This window comes from Papaver somniferum, chromosome 10 (assembly GCF_003573695.1).
Source record: "Papaver somniferum cultivar HN1 chromosome 10, ASM357369v1, whole genome shotgun sequence".
Lineage (NCBI taxonomy): Eukaryota > Viridiplantae > Streptophyta > Magnoliopsida > Ranunculales > Papaveraceae > Papaver > Papaver somniferum.
The window spans coordinates 100741111-100762818 of NC_039367.1; the positions used below are offsets into that span (position 1 = coordinate 100741111).

General features: G+C 37.3%; 1 protein-coding gene and 2 long non-coding RNA genes across 11 annotated transcripts; 1 reads left to right on the top strand and 2 right to left on the bottom strand.

The window, feature by feature from the left end:
* Nucleotides 1-231: 231 nt before the first annotated feature.
* On the bottom strand, nt 232-5388 carry LOC113318620. 9 transcript variants are annotated; one of them, XR_003344705.1, is made up of 14 exons: nt 5115-5388; nt 4905-5037; nt 4583-4757; nt 4111-4164; nt 3783-3916; nt 3381-3503; nt 3188-3274; nt 2676-2767; nt 2490-2567; nt 2237-2370; nt 1935-2155; nt 1219-1480; nt 719-1140; nt 232-646 (listed from the first exon to the last, which is right to left on the bottom strand). It is a non-coding gene; the product is annotated as an uncharacterized LOC113318620 (long non-coding RNA). The 9 variants fall into 9 exon arrangements; XR_003344702.1 differs by having other exon boundaries at nt 1219-1717; XR_003344704.1 differs by having other exon boundaries at nt 719-894; nt 1020-1140; nt 1219-2155.
* A 23-nt stretch (nt 5389-5411) lies between these two features.
* LOC113318622 lies at nt 5412-6945 on the bottom strand. Its single transcript, XR_003344710.1, has 4 exons — nt 6880-6945; nt 6650-6785; nt 6110-6227; nt 5412-6025 (listed from the first exon to the last, which is right to left on the bottom strand). It is a non-coding gene; the product is annotated as an uncharacterized LOC113318622 (long non-coding RNA).
* Nucleotides 6946-17847: 10902 nt separating this feature from the next.
* Nucleotides 17848-18817, top strand: LOC113317682. Its single transcript, XM_026565814.1, has 2 exons — nt 17848-18242; nt 18355-18817. The coding sequence occupies exons 1-2, from the start codon at nt 17894-17896 to the stop codon at nt 18495-18497; spliced, it is 492 nt and encodes a 163-aa protein (XP_026421599.1). The 5' UTR covers nt 17848-17893; the 3' UTR covers nt 18498-18817.
* The last annotated feature ends 2891 nt before the right edge of the window (nt 18818-21708 follow it).

The following is a 21708-nucleotide window of genomic DNA, read 5'->3' on the forward strand; positions in this document are numbered from 1 at the left end:
AATGATTAGTTCTCTTAATTTCCTTAAATTTCGCTAAAAACAAAACCAGACTATTAAAAAAGAACGGAGGAGTACTTTGAAGTAATAATGTAAATAAAAATAACAAAATAAAAGCATTACTATTGCGCAACTACATGTGTGAACACTCCGCAGCAAAATTCTGGTGTCGTTATAAACACCCAAGACTATAAAATTGCATTTCTTTCCTTTAGTTAGAAAAGATTGGTCTGGACATGTTTCAACAACTCCATGTCGTATCTACGCGTTTAAACAAAGCTAATTATTTAATCCATACAATAAACCTGTTACTATTCCACAATTCACAAACCACAATAATTGTTTGATACACAAACAGGGATTTCCAATCCTGAAAAAGTTGCACAGAATGACTAACGTACCAGCTCTCTTTCTGCATAGATTTTTTGGTGGCATCCATTGCAAGTCAGATTAAAACATCCCTTGCTCTCAACCAACCCAACGTTTATTTCCTTGCACATGGACGTCTTTCCTTGTTGTTATGTAAAAATCATCGAACATAGTACAATATGTACATCATTAAGTTCTTAAAGCATGTGAGACGATATGAATTACTTTGTTATGCGGGTCTCTTAACATATTGGTTGCATAAATACTGATGTCTTGCGTCCTGTGTGATTCAAGGAGATCAATGATTAGGATAGAAACATTCTTAGAGTAAAACACAATGAAGATACCTCACCTCGCACCAATTATAGCAGTGAGATCATCTCCCGTTCAAATAATAGTGGCAGTAAAATCAAATTCCGTCAGCAAACAAAATCATCAATGAACTCCGTTATGAGTTTTCTCTATCAGCCACCAGTTACCGTCATCAATACCTCACACCAAAGTCGAGCAGCAAACAATTATTCTTCACTGAACTCTCGGCATAAAACAGCCCCACAGACTCATTTAATCCATTCGACCACAGAATCATCAATAGCCATCACAGGCACATTCTCCATCATACCAATTGAATTGAATTTAATCACCGCTCTTACCTATGTCCAGTGCTTCATTGAATTGAATTTAATCAAAACTAATAAGATTTAAGGCAACTGGAGGAGGCATTGACATTGGTACACTTGAAAGTGTTTTTCCGGCAGCAGCATTCTTTTCTATCTGCAAGATGACAATTAGGACAACAATACTCTTTGAAATGCCAGAAAACAAAGATAACCACAAAAAAATTATGCATACCTCAGCTAACCCTTCTTCTATGTATGTTCGGAATGCATTGCTCGCATTCTGAAGTTGGGAAATTATATCAAAACCTGGCATGGTCTCAAAAAGTGAGAATTAAGCTACAAAATTCCAATGATCAAAAAGATAAAAAAAGCTTAAGCCAGCAGCCTGCCAGTGATGACCCAGTGTAACTCCTGTAGTGTACGATGGGGTATAGTTGAGTAATTCGGTATAATCCATACAAACCAGTAGTGCAGGTCTGCTTGTCTCCAATCTTCTTAAATATTGCGGCAAGTTCATATCAATTAACGTCAAATAACAAAAATTATCAGTAACATAGAAGAAAGTTATATCAAAAACAAATTAATCACGAAGAAGATACAGAATTAACAAAACCTTAAGCTGTGCATCAGAAGAATTTGTAGCAGGTGACAGACTATTGTTCATAGAATTACCCACAGAATTTTGGCCAACAGAACTGACGTTTTGTTAACATCCTGTCTGCAGCAAGAGTCTGGTAGAGTAACAATACTTTGAGGTAAACACCCTAGTTCAAGTATAGCTCTTATAGTAAACAATAATAGAATTGTCGATTAAGATCAATCTAAGCAAGAACGATGCGTTGGGGTTCCATGTCGATTGCAACCATAGAAAGATGACTTTTTAAGTTTTGATATTAACCTTATATATTTTTCTATCGCTACAATTAACCACAGATGATTAAACCTTACTTTGGTTGTGCAGCCGAGGTTTGACCAGTGGTGTCGGGGCCGAAACACCAGATCTTCTTTGCAAGATGATCTTTCTAGGACAGTCTCACGGAATGAAACAGCAGGGTCAGACTTCACAATTCGCGCACCTCCCATGAAATCGTCCTCATGCAAGTTCTGCAAACAGATTTCAAGATGGAGTTCTCCAGCACCTGCAACAATGTGCTCGCCCGAGTCCTCAACTGTACAAACCACCATAAGATCAGAGTTTGACAGACGCTTAAGCCCTTCCACCAGCTTGGGAAGGTCAGAGGCAACCTTACACTGCACAGCAACATGGACGAAGGGAGAGATGGAAACTTCATCGCTCTGATAGGATAATCATCACCTTCCTTTTCGTTTGTGAGGGTTGCATTCTTGGTGATAAATTACACTACGACTCATACCAACCAAAAACCTGTAAACACCAACTAACAAACCCATAATCAAAATCAAAAATCAACCCAAAAAATAAATAACGAATAAACTAAAAGCAAAGAACCAAAGAATATAATTTTTGGGTTTATATACGTATACCTTTTTCAGTTCTTCTTTTATTCCTCTTCATCATCATCTTCTTTCTGATTCTACTTAGCGTCCTACAAATTAAATCCCCTGATAAAATATCAATAAACTGTAGTCAGGGATCAACGAAGCCCAAGATTACAAATCTCAGAGATTTACATGATATATATATTGCAGTAGGATGGCTTTAGCAATTACCTGCTTTTCATCTTATTCATTGGCCGCTCTTAGAGGTTCTGGTACACATCAGCTGATGGATTGTAGGTTTGCATACAGTCAATGATAAATACCTGGAAAGCTGTATGAATTTAGCTCCGGATTAAGCTAAATCACTTAAGAAAGAAACTGTAGCAAAACTTGGCAGCAGTAATGAAACTTCATATACATTTTTTTCGGTCTGTTTATACTTCTCTTTCAGTCAGTATAATCGACCCAGCTGAATGACCTAATTCTCTACCCTAGTGACCCCTTAACACTTGCTTCAAGCTACTCAAGAATGCGCAAACAGCAAAGAGATCGAATTTCTTATTAAAATTTCTTTTTAATTTTGGGTTTATATAGGATTATGCTGTTAGAGAAGAAGGTGAGGAGAAACCGATCAACAACAAATCAAAAACAAAAGAGCCTAGGGTTAGAATTCTTACCCAATTAAAGTTGAGTTCAGAAAAAAAACCTCCATTAAAGTTGACTATAATAATATTTCTTCTCACCTGCTGCCGTGCTAACTGTTCTTTTAAAACACGCTCATTGTATTCCTGCTGTTCTCTTTCCCGCCTAATATCCTCCTGCGCTCTAGCCTGCAATGAGTAAGTTTAAAAACAATTAACAGTAGTTTCATTACGAATCAAATCTCCATTGGATATTAAAGCCAACCATTCTATTCTATCTATCTTTATAAACTACCTGTCGTGCAATTTCAAGTTGTTGTTCAAACTTCAACCTTGCTTCACGCTCCACCTGTTCCTGTTTTTCACTTTTACTCTGCCTGTTCTTCTCCCACCTTAACCTCGCAGCAACAGACCTAGCCTGCAATATGCATAAGATTAAATTACTCAAATTTATTGTTATGGCAAACAATGTAAACAGGTTCTGATGGTCCTCATTGAGAAATAAATGGCAAAGCTAACTATGTCAGTCTATCAACTGTAAAACGATGCTTAAAATGCCAAGATCACATTTGTCATTACACACATATTTTTTTGGCAAATCCTTCAATTAGGTATTGCTGCAGATAACTCCAAATATTTTGAGTATACGGTTTATATAAAGATCCTGCACTACTTATGAAGTAAAAACACGAAAGACCTCTCCAAGTTAGTTTTGGCGCAATGCGGAAATTATCCAGTATTTTTAACAGCCCTTCCAGGAGATTCAAAAGGGGAGAAGACACTCATGCCCTTTTCCTTTATTTTCAGACTGATCTCAGCAACTACAACCACCTGAAAATTTGTAACATGAGAAGAGAATTATGACTATGAGGATGAACACGAATGTGAAGATGAAGAAGCAAAGTTCAGATGTTGCATAGACAGAGGGAAAGAGCAAGTGCCGAAATGAGTATAGCAGCTACTTTAAGAAATACGAATTAAAACTTGTCTTGTCATTCAGTATGACAAACTATCTAATGACATACCTGTCAATGCACTCTTAAGAAGGTTCTTGTATCCATTATTCCCCTTTAAAAAATCTGCATTTTAAAAAAATGGGCATGTTAAGCGGGTATCAAAAAACGCCTCAAAAACTCCTGCAACAAATATTAAAGCATGAATGGTTGTCCCTGTATATTTTTGGTTCTACCGGCAAGACCGCCCTAAATTTTTCGCAAACTTAGCTTTACAAAAATAACTTGAAAATTTGAACACTGAACTTTCAACTTATCCATTTTAGATGAACTTGAAAGATGAAATCTTTAATGAAACACAATTATCAAATCACTTAATTTGAAACAATTTGGTATTTTGAAAATCCTTATAAATTCACACTGGCAGTTGACTGTATATCACTTAGACTCTTACTGTTGAAATTAGTTCCTTTAGATGTAGGTTTTGAAGTTCAATGATTCAATGATCACCACCAAAGGCAACAGGACTTGGCCGACGATTTACCTGAATAAAGAATATTAGTGAATTAATTCCACATCAAATTGGGCTTCTTCTAGACCTTCTACATTCGGCATGAAAGGAGATTCTGTTATGTAGTGATTGCTAACATATATCGTTGCCTTCTTGTCAAGCACCATTGTTCAAATACCCTGATGCACAAATCATGACCTTTAGGTACCTACAATAAGCATAATGCACAATGACAATCAAATTGGTTTGGATTAGGTAGGTTTGTAATTTTGTTCCTCCTAATTTCAATTCTGTCAGCTCCAACTCAGATTCAAATCCCATTAAAGATTCACACACAGCATCAACATCTACTTACATGTATCTGCTCAGCCAACTCCAACAGTTGCAATCCCAAATTCAGTCCCTGCAAGTCTCAGAGCACACACACCAGAATCCATTGCCCCATTGCTGTAGCTTCTCTGGTAGCAATACCAACAACAGCTTTGCAACTACCCATTGTATAAGTAATTCTGAAATCGAAATTCAATTGAAATTGATAGGGAAAAAAATAGAGAAATATTTGAACCTGGAATATTTTTTCTCGATCGATTTCTTCATCTGGTTGCCAATCTATCTCAAGCCAACTCATATCATCATCCAAGAACTCTCAAACCCCCATCTTCAATTAACCCATTCTCATTCTTGCCGATTTAGACTCATTCTCAGCTGCTCTTCCCAAAACCAAACCCTAGATTACCCCAAAACCAAACCCTAGATTACAATAGAAATCCTGAGATTAAACCCTAATAAAATCATCAAAATCTTGAGCTACAGTCTCAAGATCGAAAGCAAAGAGGATAGGAAAAAATCAAATTTATACCTGTTGAGATCGAAAGAGAACAGGGCTGAATTCAATTTACCTGTTGATTCGAAAGAGAACCCTAGATTCTGAAAATAATCCTCCTCGAAACAACTACTTGAGATTGACGCAAGGTTAAAGATTAGGGCTATTTATCGTTGTTGTTGTTGAGATCAAAAGACAGAGTTGAGGAGACGAAGAATTTTTTCGAAATCAAAAGACAGTTGAGGAAACGACGATGAATTTTTTTTTATTCGCCTGATGGTCATCATTGAGAAAGAGGAAAAAAAAAAAAATCCGACGGTCACGAATTACTCTCCAAATCCAACGTACCACCATATTTCCTTAATGGAGAGATTGAATCCAATGCAAGGCAAACATTAAGGCTGAAAATCATTAATTAGCTCCAGTATCATCGATCTGAATGGTTTCGTCAAGTCAAGCTTTCATTGCGAGCGGATCATCGACGGTGCTTGAGGCCCCTTCCACTTTCACGGAGGCAAAACTTCCCCTGCCGATCCTGAATGTGCAGGCATAGTATTGGTGTTATGGCGGGTGACAGTGAAGCTAGTTGGGACTTTCTGTTTCATGTTGAAGGAGTTGAGAGTAATCTGGAAATCCACAGCTTTATGAAGTACCTGCGAGAATCCAGACATTATCGTCTCTTTGCGTTATCCTGTCAAGAGTACAGCTGCAATCTAAAACGGACGTGCCAGTTTTACCTTTGACGTGCCTATGAGCTCAGCTGCAGTTAGACGGACCAATTTTTGGATCTAGCTATCCAATGCCACAAGAACTGTGGTGCCAGTGTGGTCTTCCACTTCGAATCGGAGCATGTACCTGTAATCCACAAAGGACCCATCGACCGGCACATTGGTTTATGGACGGAAAGGTATCAGATAATGAAAATTAAGGTTTTCACAGGGTTACAGTGGCCTAAGCTAAGCAAGCATCAAACATTCTCTAAACGCCGATGTATCAGAAAACCTAACAAAATACTAAAGGTCCATTATCCATCCCTTCTAGAAGAGTATAAACCCTTACAAATTAAACATCTCGGACATAGTGCATTAAGCCAAACCCAGGCAAATTAAACATCTGCGAAAGAGATAACATATATGGATTCTTTGATGGATGAAAAAGTATTTAACTACATAACATTGGATCGTAGGTATCTGAAACGTGTAGAAATTAGTGCCTAAAAGTGGGATGCACAACCAACTAAAACCATTAAAAAGTTGAATTGGGATGTAAAAAGGGACCTGGCAATATGGATCCCATTTGGCAGTGAGGAACTGAGATACGGTTTTCCTGTTGTCAGTATCGAATATATGGATCGCTGTCTTGCCTTTCCTAGTCGGCACCGTGATATGACGGGGTAAACGCGCATAAGGGCATCTGCACGCATTTGATTGGTAGAAAATAAAATGTAATGGCAATAAGAGAAGGACATGGTCAATGAGGTGAGCTTCTATAAAAGCTAGTTAACTACCTTGAGCGCATGTCTACATTGTTGTAGACTTTCGTCGCATTGGTTGACGACAGGGTGATTTTCCCTGAATCAGTAAAAAGAGGGGTTTAGATATTTTATTACTTAAGTTGCAAAGGGAAACAACATTGCAAATATAGAATAGCGCAAGTTTGTCTGACTGTTAGTTGCCTTGGTAATTCTTCACAGAAGTGGAGCATACAGCTGCCAACACTGGACATGGAGTGGAGTCGCAATCAATTGGGTCATTCCCAACCTGATTAGCGGCAGAACCCCATAGCGCAATCTTCATTGTTGAGCCCCTGACTCATGAAATAACCGGTAAATTAAATTAAATTAAATATACGTACAAACGGATTGTAAGATGACAAACTAAGCGATGTTAACATGTAACATTCTCAATCGTTATCTCGCGCATTCGGCTGGATTACCCACCAGCCCTCTGAAGTACCTGAATGTTGGTGATGGTCTTTAAGAAGCCAACCACATCTGCATCAAATGGGTGTAGCGAATAAGGAAATTGGAACAAATCTAACTCTTTTAAGTGGACCAACTGAGATAATAATAAAGCAGCAAACTGTATTTCCAAATCTCTAAGCAACAAATCTGAGTAACTATCATCCCAATATTAATTGTATAATGAACTACACTGTATGAATCATAACATACATGAGCATAAACATTATTTGAAACGTATGCAGTAAGAAATACCCGTAAAATGTATGTTCTGAAGATTCGATTCGAGTGTCTCAAACTCAGTAAAACAGAAATTATGGGGAATAATCGACACGGAGTAAGCATCCAGTGCGGAGAGAGAGGTGTTCCACTGAAAGTAACCTCTTTTTTCACTGTTTGCTGGCCTGAACTTGAGTTTTGCAGCAGTCAAGTGCAATTTCTCGATAGTGTAAAAACCACCCTTTCTAATATGCTTATCAAACTTCCATATAAGATTTTTGGGTATGATGGCATGTAACTCATCACCCCGTATCAGTGGAGGTGTCAACGAAACAATATTGAAGTCGTGTATTGCAAATTTACAGAAACAGGGGGTGGTCAATACCGGTTCATCGACAATAACCATATCGACGCTGGTAACATCATTGGTAGACATAAAATCCAATTCTTCCCATTTCCTGGTAACACAAACAGTAAGGCCACTTGATTTTCCTTCGTCAAGGGATCGTAAACTCTTCAACTTGTCCTGGATAGCTGAAGATGGTACCTGCTGTGGTGTGATATTGATTTGAGATGCCATTTAGTATGTTCTTTATACCTAAACTGAAAACTGGAAAAGAGATTCATCAGAAACACTAATTCATACATAGCAAAGATCCATTCCAGTGAGAACATCAAAAACGGTTAGGATAATGAAAAACATGTATTTTTTTTTTAAAAAAGTGTGTATAATCAGTGTACAAAATCAAATTGTCAATTCAATTGTTTTTCTACGATGATAGACGGGTACTAAAATTAACAACCAAACCTAACCAACTGAAGCCGAAATGTCACCAACAGTGGTGTTCTCTAATTTCTAGCCATAGAAATTCAAACTGAAGCATATCATCAGATACCTTCTCTTCTCTAATGCAGCTGAACCCCTTAAAGTATAGACAAATTTATCTTAACTCATTATTATGGGTGGTAGTCATTACAATAACTAAAAATTCACCCCATTCTGGTCTGCACAATCAGTGTGTAAAATCATGAGAATAAGAACAATTGATCATATGCAGGATATTGGAAAATGAATCAATCAAATAATCAATATGAAGATCGGTACTAAACGATAATAAAATTAGGGATTTTCACAGCGCAGACCTGATGAACGATTTTAAAACAGAAAATTAAAATCAGGAACGGGAAACCAATAACAACGACACAACCTCTCACAGGATTGGATACCGAAAGTTCAATCAATTTAGCATGAGCGAAACCCAAAAAAAAAAAAAAATTGTAAAACGAAAATTGAATCTAGGGAAAGAATACTCGCACTTTCGACTGGAACTGATGTTCATCTCGATTCGGATTAGCCATTTTATAGACCTGATCCAATTAATGCAAGGATGAGCGTTTTTTTTTAAAAAAATTGAGATGCAGGCCAAATTAATACGGAGAAAACCTTGATTGGGAATTCCCACGAACAGAGAATGGAGTCTAGGGTTTATGATACGTTACCGAATCAGGAAGTTAAAGAGAAAAGATCACAACAACATGAAGAGATGTGAATCGGAACCAAAGAAATTCTAACCTAAGAGCACTCTGGTTACAATACATGCTGTTTTTATGGTCCGCTTTTATAATTCAGGGAATGAAAACATCTATCGTGGGTTTGAGCATAGAGCAGCCATTGGATCAACCGATCTAATACGTTATTCCAGTAAGGAAGGCAGATCTCAGCCAGTAGTTAGAATTTTCTATGTATCCTGACCGTTGGGTGACACACCGAACCCTCCTCCTATATAAGCATCGATGATTTCCAAAGTATCAATCCTGAAGTAGTGAACTTTAAAATTTCAGAACTTATTTTTTTGTAATAAACTAAAATGTAATTTGGGCAGCCCACGCTCTGGAGCTTTTTATAATATCTATAACTTCGAACAAAGATTTACAAGAAATAATCTAGGAGGCTTGCTTAACTCTTTTAACTATCAGTTTTTTAATAAACCTATTTCTTGGTCGAATTCTTATCCGATCTTGGTAACAAACTTTGAAATGTAATGTCAGAGGTATCTTCCTCTTATTTATGAAAAAAAAAAAAAAGGTAAAATAACAAATACTTTGATAATATTGCAGCTTGGATAGGATTTTGAGGATATTGATCGTTGTTGGCTAATATCAAACTAAGTGACATAATCATTATTCCATAGTGAAAGTAGGTCTGTCTCCATATCTATTGTTGCGTGAAAGCAGGTCTGTCTCCATATCTACTGTTGCTTTTGATTTTTATTATTTGTTTGACTCCACTTATTCGAAGTTTGGTCTTCTGAACGTACGTGTAAGTTTGGTGTTACAATATTAGTGACGAGAACCTATATTTCCTGTCTGAATCAAAGTCCATCTCTACATATTTCTTATCCGTACCCCTTTTGATTCCACTAATAACCTATATCCATTGATGTTAGATGGTAATGTGATGATAGCTTGAGCCTTTGATGCGTGAATTAATTGAAACAAACAAAGGCATAAGCGATATTGCATCTTGGATTTTTTTTTGCCCATACACTAAAGGTATAGAGCTCTTTAGCTATTTGTTGTGCATATTGGAATGCTTAGGAGGTGAAGGTTACTCGCGTGCCTGTGTTCTCGTTTTTGTATTAGTTCCAGTTCATGATTCATGAGATTTGAATTCAATAATAATAATCATAAATTCATGAGAAAAAGAAGTGTCATTGGGATTTCTTTCTGACAATGCTAACGTCTTAAAGCTCGCCGATATTTTTGTCTATAACTGGGAAGATGGCAAAGATGTTTACTTTGATGTCACGGGTGCTTCTCCTTTCACAAATATTATAAGTCGTACTTTCACTCCAAATCATGCTATCCATGTTGCTGTCACTCGCAAGAACACCAAATCTGGACAAATGCAGTGAACATGGCTATGGTTTCAAAGTATTGGCATTCACTACTTTAGGTGAACTTGGTGAGGACTGAGGACACTATCTTTTTTCCTAAGCGGTTGAGAAACTGCCTTGCTAGGCATAATGTCAATTACAAGAGAAGTAGTTCTCTCTTTCACAGATTAGGCACTGTTATTCAGAAAGGTGTTGAGGCCCAGCTTGTTGCTCGGTTACCTTCCACCAACGTTTCCACCTATATGTATTGATCCTTTGTAAATAATTGATAGTATCTGTCAATAATAAGATAAAACAAAAATATATTTTATTATTTATTTATTTTTTATAAAAATAAATAAATAAATAATAAAAATAATAGTTTTAATTGTTCTCTTTGTATAGGCTTGATTTATTTTCCGATAATAATATTAATAACTAGTGACTATTTATTTTGCAATAATAATAATTGGGTTTTCTTTTGAGAACAGGTTTTACTCGATTGGATAAAGTCTAGGCTCGCGCATCTAATAATTATTCGTTTTATATTTTATGAATCCATTATTGTATATCTTGTCTTACGGTCAATACTCCTAAAATCCCAGCTATAAAGTAGAGGCCAATTTTTGGATTGGACGGGTTAGGTGTCTCACACCTTCCTAGCCCGTCTTTTGACTCCCAAACTATTTCTCTGTTTTGGATCAGTACTTATTTTGGGTCCCAACTCCTTAAGTTGGATGGCGGCTTCGTAAGATAATAACTTCCAAGTGTATTTCCATTTTAGATATTTAGAGATCCTAACGGATTTTGACGGTATCTACAGTCCGTGAACTATGAATGTCCCATATATGTCAAAAGTTAAGTCTATTATATGTCATTATGCAAATATTGATGGAAAATATAATGAACTTTTGATAACAAAGATTAAGTCTATGGAATCATTATGCAAATATTGATGAAAATAGAATGAATATTTGAATATTCCGCAGTATTGATCTTTTCCTGATCCACTTCTTTGTGTAAGTACAGTTCGGCTCCGTAAGTTCTCTTGTATTGAGCATTTCCGATTAAATTAATCATGGTTTCTCTTGTGGTTAATTTAAGTGAGTTTTCTGGATACAAATTCATGTTTCATGTAATTTGTTAATGTCGAAAGAAATCCTTCTTTTCTTGCAAAAATAAGGTCGCTTTTGTTGTTCTCTCGGGAATGACATTTTATGGGGGAGAGTTTTTAGTCGAACTTGTGCTTAATTTACCAAATCTTTGTGGGGAGTGCGGTTGTAGAATATTCTAGGAGTTTTCTTCTATATTTATAAACTCCTTGATGAATACAGTAAGTTTCGACTATGTGAAATTATCGAAACAAAGTTGATATGTCGTCTTTTAGTTATGAAGTATCTCTATGAGAATTTCATTATGATCCCGCTATTTTTCGTACCTTTGCCAATTTATATTAACAAAAAGGGGGATAATTATTGTGTAGTTCACACTACAAATACATATGGTTTACGGATCATTATGTAAGGGGGAGTGGTTTTCATTGTGAGATGAAGTATTGACTATGGGGAATGATACATATCACCATAGTATTGTTGTCAAAGTTGTGATACAATTGGACTTTGATGTTATATAATAATACTATGACATTGTATAACAATGATTGAGAGCTATTGTTTTATCATTGTTAAGGGTACAGATCTTCAACAACTATGATGTTGAGCTGAACACGTTCAGAATCACTGGAGTACTTGGAAGTGACGAAGATTTCGAGTAATGTTGAAGAACCAAGGAAATAAAGCATTTGGATGAGAAGCTACAAAGTTTATTTATTTTGTAATCAATATGTATTGATAGTTTTGTCACTAAAATTGACAAAGGGGGAGATTGTTAGAGCACTGCTCGGTCGAACTCGCAATCGTTGCTATCTCAAGCTTGTTTGTCAAGTTTAGTTGCCAAAACTATAAGTCTTGATTTCTAGTCTACTTATAGCTAAGTCTCGGATTAGGATAGAAAGTGTAGTTGAGCTTTACACTTCACGGCGTTCATCGACAAAAGGTATGTGGAAACTTGAACTCATCTATCACTCAAAAGTATATCTACTCTATCTCTTATTTGAGACAAAAGTCGTATAGCTATATAGACTTATACACATTTGATATTTCGAGCTGAGTTTTACACATTTCTCGAAATATGTGTTGGCAAGCTTTCGCTTTAACCAAGTTCATCTTATATTCTTGATGAAAGTCAAAAGATGATAATGTGAAAATCGTCTGGTAACATCTTACATGATTTGTATGAGACAGTCATTAGATGTAGACTCGAAATGTTTCGTATTGATCTATCGATCACCTGAAAATTGCTTTAAAGCTAATAGTTTGTGTGAGACAGCTATTGTCGTCTTCTAAGAATGTTTCAATGATTGAAATGGGAGTTTAGAACAATTAACCATGATTGGATATAGCACATTATCCGTACTTGTATGCTAACTTTTGCAAGTTATTCCAAGTCCGGGAACCATAGTATGCATACCCGTAAGCTTTCTGGTTGGTTTAATGAAAGTACGAGAACTTAGTATACATACCCGTATGCGTACCGGCGTAAGTTCAAATCCGAAAATTCAACTGAGTTAAGAGGTATGCGTACCCGTTGCATACTGGCGAACCCAAACTAAGTCCGACCACTTAGGTGTGCGTACCCGTTTGCATACTTGAGTAGGTTATGTTCTAAAATCAGTTTGTTCATGAACTAATACATTTATAAATTAAGAAATGCAATCTTTTGCAAACCATGCCTATAATGTTCATGAATTGATTCGAGTGAATCAAAATCGATTTTGCTTCAATTGTGTCTTGTATACTTTTATGAGAATGTAATCAATTGAATAACTCTAGAACTAGTTTCATTTGAGTCATTTGAACTAGTTGTGATTTTATTTTTTTTTGCTAAGTTAACTAGTTGTGATTAAGATGAACAAGGTTGATATGAAAGTGTTCATTTGGATAACTTCAGTTAACTATTGTTTAGCCAACAATGTGTACACGTTTAGGTACGGTTACCCATATCTAAATGAAGTCACTTTTATTTGTGTGTAACAAGTTAAGTTCGATCTAACGGTTGAAATATTTTAGCTTGAGTATAATCAGGTTTTCATCTAACGGTGAATATTGAATGCTTTGTTACCAAGGTAACATTGATTGCAAACACTGATTTGAAGACTATATAATGGAGAACTCTACCAACTGGGAAACCTAATCCCCACACCTCCTGTGTGATACAAGTTGCGACTAGAGTCGATTCTCATTTAACCTAGGTTTTTCTAAAACCACTATACAGGTTAACGACTTTAAGACTTCATTGGGATTGTGAAGCGAGACCCAACTATTTTCTCTGTAGTTACGTGTTCTGATCTTTCTTTATTATATCGTATTGAGTATTATCTTCTCTAAGATTTGCTCGAGATTTCATCTCCGATAGGCAAGATAAAAAGTAGTCACAAACATTTTCATCTCATCGTTTGTGATTCCACAATATCTTGTTTCGCTACCATATGATTAAGATTACTAGAGCTGATTGATATTACTAAGTTGTTCCTAGGGAATATAGTCTGGTGTATCAATTGGTTCCTGTTCACCTTGATTTATCAAAAGAAGGAACAAAGCTCATAGGTATTTCTGTGGGAGACATATTTATCTGTTCAATAGACTTTTCTGTGTGAGACAGATTGGTTTATCAAGTTTTCGACTTTGGGTCGTAGCAACTCTTAGTTGTGGGTGAGATCAGCTAAGGGAATCAAGTGCGTAGAGTTCTGTTGGGATTCAGAGGCGTAAGGAACGCGACTGTACCTTAATCAGTGTGAGATTGGTTAGGGCTCAACTATATTCCAGTCCGAAGTTAACTTGTAGTAGGCTAGTGCATGTAGCGGCTTAATACAGTGTGGTGTTCAAATATGGACTAGGGTCCCATGGTTTTTCTGCATTTGCGGTTTCCTCGTTAACAAAACTTCTGGTGTCCGTGTTATTTCTTTTCCGCATTATATTTTTTATATAATTGAAATATCACAAGTTGTGCGTAGTTTAATAAATTAAATAATCCAACCTTTGGTTGTTGATATAAATTGTTTGACACTTGAACATTGGTCTTAGGTACCGTTCAAGTTGTTTCACATAAAAATCAGGCTCACGGATTTCTATCTGTTTGATTTGTTGATTACATTTTGAAACAGAGATACAACTCTTGGATATATTTCCATTCATTGAGTCTGACTGTCTAGTTGATTCTCTTGGAATTATATTGGAGTTTGTCCATCCAATTTGCCTAAACGAAATATTGGGTGAGGTTTTTAGACCCCCGCTTTTTCAATTACTACTCAACAGTATGATATGTTTCTCCCCCTTAGTCAATGCTTTACTCTTTCGTTGGATATAACTGTTTGGACCCAAAATTACTTTTAGGCGCAAACACGATGGATGATGATGATTATTAAGAATTAAGGTAAAATTAGGGTTAAAAACAAATCGAAGGAAAAACAAAGAAGGCAAGGAATTTAACGTGGTTCGGCATTGTGCTTACGTCCACGGATGAGTCTCCCTAAGGAGAGTATTTTATTCTATTGATTTCATTACAATCGTTTTTGCCCCAGCTTCCCCTCTTTTTTTTCTTCCACCCCTTTTAGGGTTATTATGTTTTTATACAGTTGTGGATGTTCTAGAACTTCTTCTAGGATTTCAGATGGATACGGGCTTCTGAAAATGGGTCAGACCGATCTTTACTGGCTATTAGACTTGGGTCGACAAATATTCCCCGCTAAAAATGATGTAGTTAGCCAAGAACCGTGTTTATTGAAGTACATTGCGACTCGCCCCCAAGCATCTTCCGCAACTGTTGAAACATCAGGCAAATTCGTCAAAACATCAGGCAAATTCTCCTCTTGAATTTTACATAGAAGTTCCAGTCTGGTGTACAGCTTATTACCTCGAACTCATTGGGCCTGTCCAACTTCCGCTGTTTTAATTCATTTTCATTTTGAAACCATCAAATGAATCTCCAAGGGTAATCTTGTCTCTTCCCGTATAATATCTTCTAGTTTATCACGACAGATCTGTTTCGTTGTAGGGGATCGGAACATTCTTGTTTTATATCTCTTGCTTTTTTATTGTTATCCAATTCAGCATGACTACTGGGAGAAAAATTGTCGACTTGGAGAGATTACCTCGACAGAATTCACCATGGCTTCACTGAATTTATCGTTCGTATAACCCTTTAGTTGATTCGCTCACCAGGTCTGTATCTTTCTCTTCAGAGTCCCTTCTATACTGTCAATACGGGGCCTAAAAATGCATTGCTTGCAACGTTTTTTTTTCATTTTCAATCGATTCAATTGAATGGGAATTGATCGTTTTTTCTCGAAATTGAGTCAACAATCGGAGAGTTATTATCCCCAACTACGATTAGAAGCGATGAAAACGAATGGAAACCGGCCCAATTGAAGGCTAATGCGGCATGATAATGGTCAAAAAACCATCGCCTAAACTTTTAATTTTAATCTTGATCATTGATTGCCAATAAAATTCAGCCATCAGATCTAAAACTGTTACATAAATGTTACAATTGTTACAATATAAGTGTTACACGAATATAACTTTCATATATGTTATAAAATCACTATTATAGATATTGTTGCAAAAGCCGTTACAAATTGCGTCACAAAAGTCAAGTCCCCTGCTTTGGTCATCCCAGCACTGCTGAAGCAGTCATCTACTCCCTCCGTTCTTTTTTAATAGGCTGGTTTTTATAAATAAATGTTTCAAAAAAATAGGCTGGTTTCCTAATTGGAAAAATCAAATATCACTTTAATTTTTCTGGGACCACTTTCTCTTAACTTCTTTTGATGACAAGTGTCATGTAGACCATTTCTCTTTTCTTCTTTTGCTGACAAGTGTCATGGGGACCATTGCACTTCACTTCTTTTATTGACAAGTGTCATGAGGATCACTTTCAATGATTACTTCACTTAATTTTATTAATTTTTTTCTAAAAACAAAACCAATCTATTAAAAAAAAACAACAGAGGGAGTAGTTTATTAGAGATTAGAGAAAATGAGCGGATGTATCGTAAGTAAAATTTTAGGAGGGTAACAAAAAAGAACCACCGGAGAAGATATTATCATCGGCATTTGCTTCCACTGATTTTCAGCATCACTATAGAACCAGGTATGTAATCATATTTGACCGTCAAACTTCAAGCATATATGCTGGCATCCTAGTTTAAATTCCCATGAAAGAAAATGATTCTTGTATGGTTCCCTATTAATAGCTCCCCTCTTCCTCATGCCTATTGCTCATGTATGTACTGTTTGTATGGTTCCCTTCTCGATTCGTGTTTCCAAGATAGCAAGCAACCCATACCCGTCTTCAGATGATGATTCGCTTGACTATCCCCCACGAAGATGGACTCCTAAAGGGGTTATGCCAATTTGTTCTCTTGCTGGCTCCTTTAAATCCTTAAAAGACCGAAGAAATTAGCTTGAAAATTGTAGAAATTAGGCGTCGGTTCAATATCCCAGGCTCAGTTGAAATAGGCCGGCGGAGAGCGATGAGGTGGTTGCAAGCTTCTACCAGCTAGAATATGGTTTGCTACTGCCCACTGGTGCAAAAATGTGTGAGATTCTTATCGGTTGGGGAATCTCTTTACAACAATTGCATCCTTCGATCATCATATCTCTTGGGCGTCTATTAACTATTGCTCGCGTGTTTTGTCGTCACCTCCTTCCAAGTGATGTTCATCGAATCATTTCCCCTACACCTCGTGACTGGGGCAAGGGAGCTGGGTTATGTTTCATATGCACCTGGGTAGATACTGAGCGTCGGCTATATGGCTTTCCGGGCAGTTACAAACATTGGGAATTCCCGTGCTTCAAGTTTCGCAATTGGCAGAATGGTCATCGACTTGGAATCCCGTATAAATATGCTTCTTCCTCTTGTAAGTTGGTGTCGTACTTTCGCATGTGCTTATCTTAATTTACTGTGTACAACTTAATCCACTTGTATCTTATAAACTATTGGTCAGTGATCCAGCCGCGGAAACCTGGACGTGTGTCACCTGCCTTCGAGTGATGAGCGAATTAGGAGATTCTTTAGCCTTCCTGACGACTTATTCAACGTTGCGTATCCAGACTCCATCGTTCAGTTGATCTACGACAGGGACAAAATATTCGGGAATATTTCTGCAGCTATTCCAGCCATTCCCGTCTCCCAATATCCTGCTCCTCCCAGCTTAGGACCATCTGCCCAAGATCAAACCAACTCTAAGAAACGTCGTTCTTCGTTTTCGTCGTCTTCTGGCTTTCCACGGATTCCTAGAAAGCGTTGCCGTCCCGCGGTGGGCAGAAATGAAACTGAGACTTCAATCCCGCGTGAACAGAGATGCAGGACTCCTAAACAGAAATGTTACTCGGATCCCTGATGCCATGTCGGAGAAGGTATGCAAAGTTGCTCGCCGTTGTCAACGTTTGTTTCACAAAAATTACAATTTCATAGAAGAAAGTGTATGTGCTTCGAGTGATGGATTTGTTCCTGGCCTCGCTGGAAATAGCGAAAGCACGAATTCTGATTCTAGTAATGATGATCTTGGATTTGAAAACGAAAGTTCTGAGTCAGGTGGTCCTCCTAGCCCTTTCCCCAACTTGAATGCAGCTCGTGTCCCTTTAGGGAGAGAAGCCATGAGAGGAAATGACTTTTCTAACACCGTTTTTATTGACGATAGCTCACCTAATGATGACAATATATCAGCTGCCCGTAATGATTTTTTGCCACCAGGTATGTCTACCTCCTCTTAGCATTTTCCTTCATTAACTATAATAGATTGCTTCTTGAAATTTGGAAATGAAGTCCATCTTTCTGAGTGAATATTCTCTCCCATGTGCTTCAGGTTGCAAAGAAACTACTCGCGGTAACGGAGAAAAGTTTATTCAATCAACCTTTCCAATTGGATCTTCGTTCAATTTACATGTACTTTCTGACCACGGTCTGCTGGGTAGTGGGTCAACTAGCCCAAAATTGGCTAGTGACTAGTGAGAATGCCAGAGTGCGTCGGCCTTCTTCAATTCCGGTACCGGATGTTGACGATGGAATGGAGCGTCGGCCTCCTTCAATCCCGGTACCTGATGTTGATGGTGTAAACTGTCCATCTTCTTCTCGAACTCCTGCCCTACCAGTGAAAGAGCCTGACTACAAATCTTTGCAGAACGCCGTGACGTAACACTATACTCAGGTAAGGTCAAATTGATACTTGTGTATTCCGCTAAATAGTAACTTGTAGACCTGATCAGCTTAGCTCAGATATACTTGATTTAAATTTTTTTATCAAACACCCCCAATGTCCAGTGAGAAATGTAGGCACGCTCCTTGATTATGAATACGAAGAAACTGAAGTACGAAGAAACTGAAGTACTCGTCCATGCTAGTAAATTTGCTTGATCATATATTGTGGATGCTCACTGTAGTATGATAATTTAGGCGTGCTGCATAAATATGTGGACAGCAGTGACACTGCTGGTCTTGGCCAACAACTTTCACAAACTCCAAAATAGATTAAGTTGCTGGAGAATTTCTGTAACAGCAACATAAGCAATATGAATGAATCTGGAACTCGGCTACATCGTGGACAAGAAGTCAACACAATAACTTTCACGATCTTTAAACTTAAATCATTTTGTGGATATCAACTCAACATATTTCAGTGTTGCGGACATAAAATCAACGCAACAGTTTTTGCGTACTTAGCTATAAACGCTTAAACGAACGTCCAACTTGATCACGTTGTGGATAAAAAATCAACACAATTTCCACGGTCTTGGCTATAAAAGCTTAAACGAACGTCGAACTCGATCTTGTTGTGGATAAAAATCAACACAACTTCCATGAACTTAGCTATAAAAACTTACATGAACTTTGACCTCGATCTAATTGTGGATTTAAAATCAACACAACTTCCACGAACATAGCCATAAAAGCTTACCCGAACTTTGATCTCGCTAGTTGTGGATGAAAAATCAACACAACTTCCACGAACTTAGCTATAAAGCTTATACGAACTTATCAAGTCGTGGATTAAAAAATCAACGTCACTTCCACGAACTTTATATATGATATTTATTTTGTTACGCGGAAGTGTTATATATCTCACCCCCAAGCGGTGGTTATTGCGGTTGAGGTGATACGCAATTCGCCCCCAGCAAATTGTGAATGTCATGCTGCTTAATGCTCGCACAAGGGTGTACTTCCTTGCTGTATCTTGCTCGCGTATGAACAGAGTATTAAGATTTATCTGCTATCTTGAATTCGCATAGGGGACCAATCCTACTATTCAATATGCGCGCAGAATTGAGATGTATGCATTTCCGCATGCCATCACATGAGTTTCCGGGCTCGGACCGTCAGACTTAGATCTCCGGGCATGGACCGCCGGATAGGTTTGTGTTTCCAAAACTTGGATGTACTTTCAATTAAATCATTAGTGGTTGAGCAAACAGATGCTTTTTATTATGATTTGAGAATCAAAACTGTCATAAGTGAGACAAAGGCATAAAAGGTACTTTTAAAGGAAGTTAACATCTTACCGAAAAATTAGTTTTCAGAAGAAGCATTTGCGCTCAGACATTGGGAATCCATCAGAGCTTCTTCCTTAACGGGAATGATTACGAGTGAAATGAGCCGATCCTTTGGCGTGATCTTTTAGCATGTGGTCGTTTGACGTCCTCCATTGCGGCAGACTCTAGCTTGTGCTCCATCATACAAGTCCTCCATGGGAAGTTCTTTGGTGATTGGGGTTGGCGACCGTGCAAAATCTCTGTAATTGAATTTGAATCCAGGTGACTAACTTTATCATTTTTGGTGATTGAGGTTGTTGTTTTATTGCCGCTCTTCGATATATTGGTTCTGCACACTGCTGCCCATCATTGTCGAATTGAGACAAGCTTCTGCTTGCTGAATCTCGCAAGTCCCTTTAGGTTACGTAGTTCAGGAGCCACTTGTCTCGCAAGTGAATCGTGAATCACTTGGCCGCTCTTGGTGGCAAGTCTTTATGAATGTGATAAGATCACGTCTTATCGATCTTGTCAACGTTGTTGACTCGGTACGATACTTGAGCATTTGTGGTCTTATTGGTCCATTATTCGGGCCAAGCTTATTAAAACTATGGAAACCACTTTGGCTAAGCATTGCAGAACGCGACGACAACATTATTTATATTTAAATATTTAGTTATTTAATTTATTAATAGTTTTTATTAAGAAAAATAAATATTTTATTAGAAATTAGAATTTATATTAAAAGTGATCTCTTTAGTGTTTGTTTTCTTATTTTCCAAGTAATGTAGCCTATAAATAGGACTTTCCCATTAATTGATAAATAATAAGAAAAATATTAAGAAAATTGTTATTGTTTGGGTTTAATGGTTCCTAAAAACATGATTTTTTGAGCTTGAATTGCTGGCCGTGAATAAGAAACAAAGAAACAAATCTGGTATCAGAGCAAGTTCTTTCCTATCCCAATTTCCGCTAAACCTATCATCATCACCAATATCCATCATCCATTATCTTTCATCGTGACAAATCCGTTTCTTTTGTCAAGTAAGAGAGCTTGGAAGAAGATCTCCACGTTTCTACACCGAGATTCATGGCCAACGAGGTGTCGATCTACAAGGATTCAACAGAACTTGTACGGTTGTACGTATCTTTTCTCCAATTTCGTCCAACCCTAAGATTACTATTGCATAGCCCAGTAATCCCAAGAGTAATATTAGCCCAATACGAGTTTGACTAGAGTTGGGCCAGTTTTAGCTCCACGTCAAGCCTAACAGATTCATCCAATATCTTTGCTGGTATGCACGAACAATCCAGGAAAATGTTGCATAGATCCAGAAAGTTGGTTATTTCAAGCACAATTAATTTTTGAGTTTCGTAATATTTCTTCACAAGATTTTGTGAAAATAGCTAGTAATCACCTTAGTGGGGAGTCATTTAAATGGTACAAGTGGGTACAAAATTATATTTCAGGGTCTTAGAAGAATTTTTATTTTGCATTATTAAAGCGTTTTGGAAGTGGTGATCCGGAACTTGCCTTAAACAATTTGCAACAAAATTCAGATGAAAGTCGTGCTTATTGGGAATCTGCGTTCCAAGAGTTCGGTGAGCATAAAAGAGCTAAAGTCGTCAAATCACACCATGTTGCAACTACATCTAATTGTTCGACTATTGTGATTCCAAAATCCAATGAACCGATT

Coding starts and splice junctions, on each gene's coding strand:
- LOC113317682 (XM_026565814.1), top strand. CDS start 17,894: ATGTCGGAGAAGGTATGCAAAGTTGCTCGCCGTTGTCAACGTTTGTTT. Junction 18,243..18,354: donor TAATGATTTTTTGCCACCAG/GTATGTCTACCT, acceptor CATGTGCTTCAG/GTTGCAAAGAAACTACTCGC.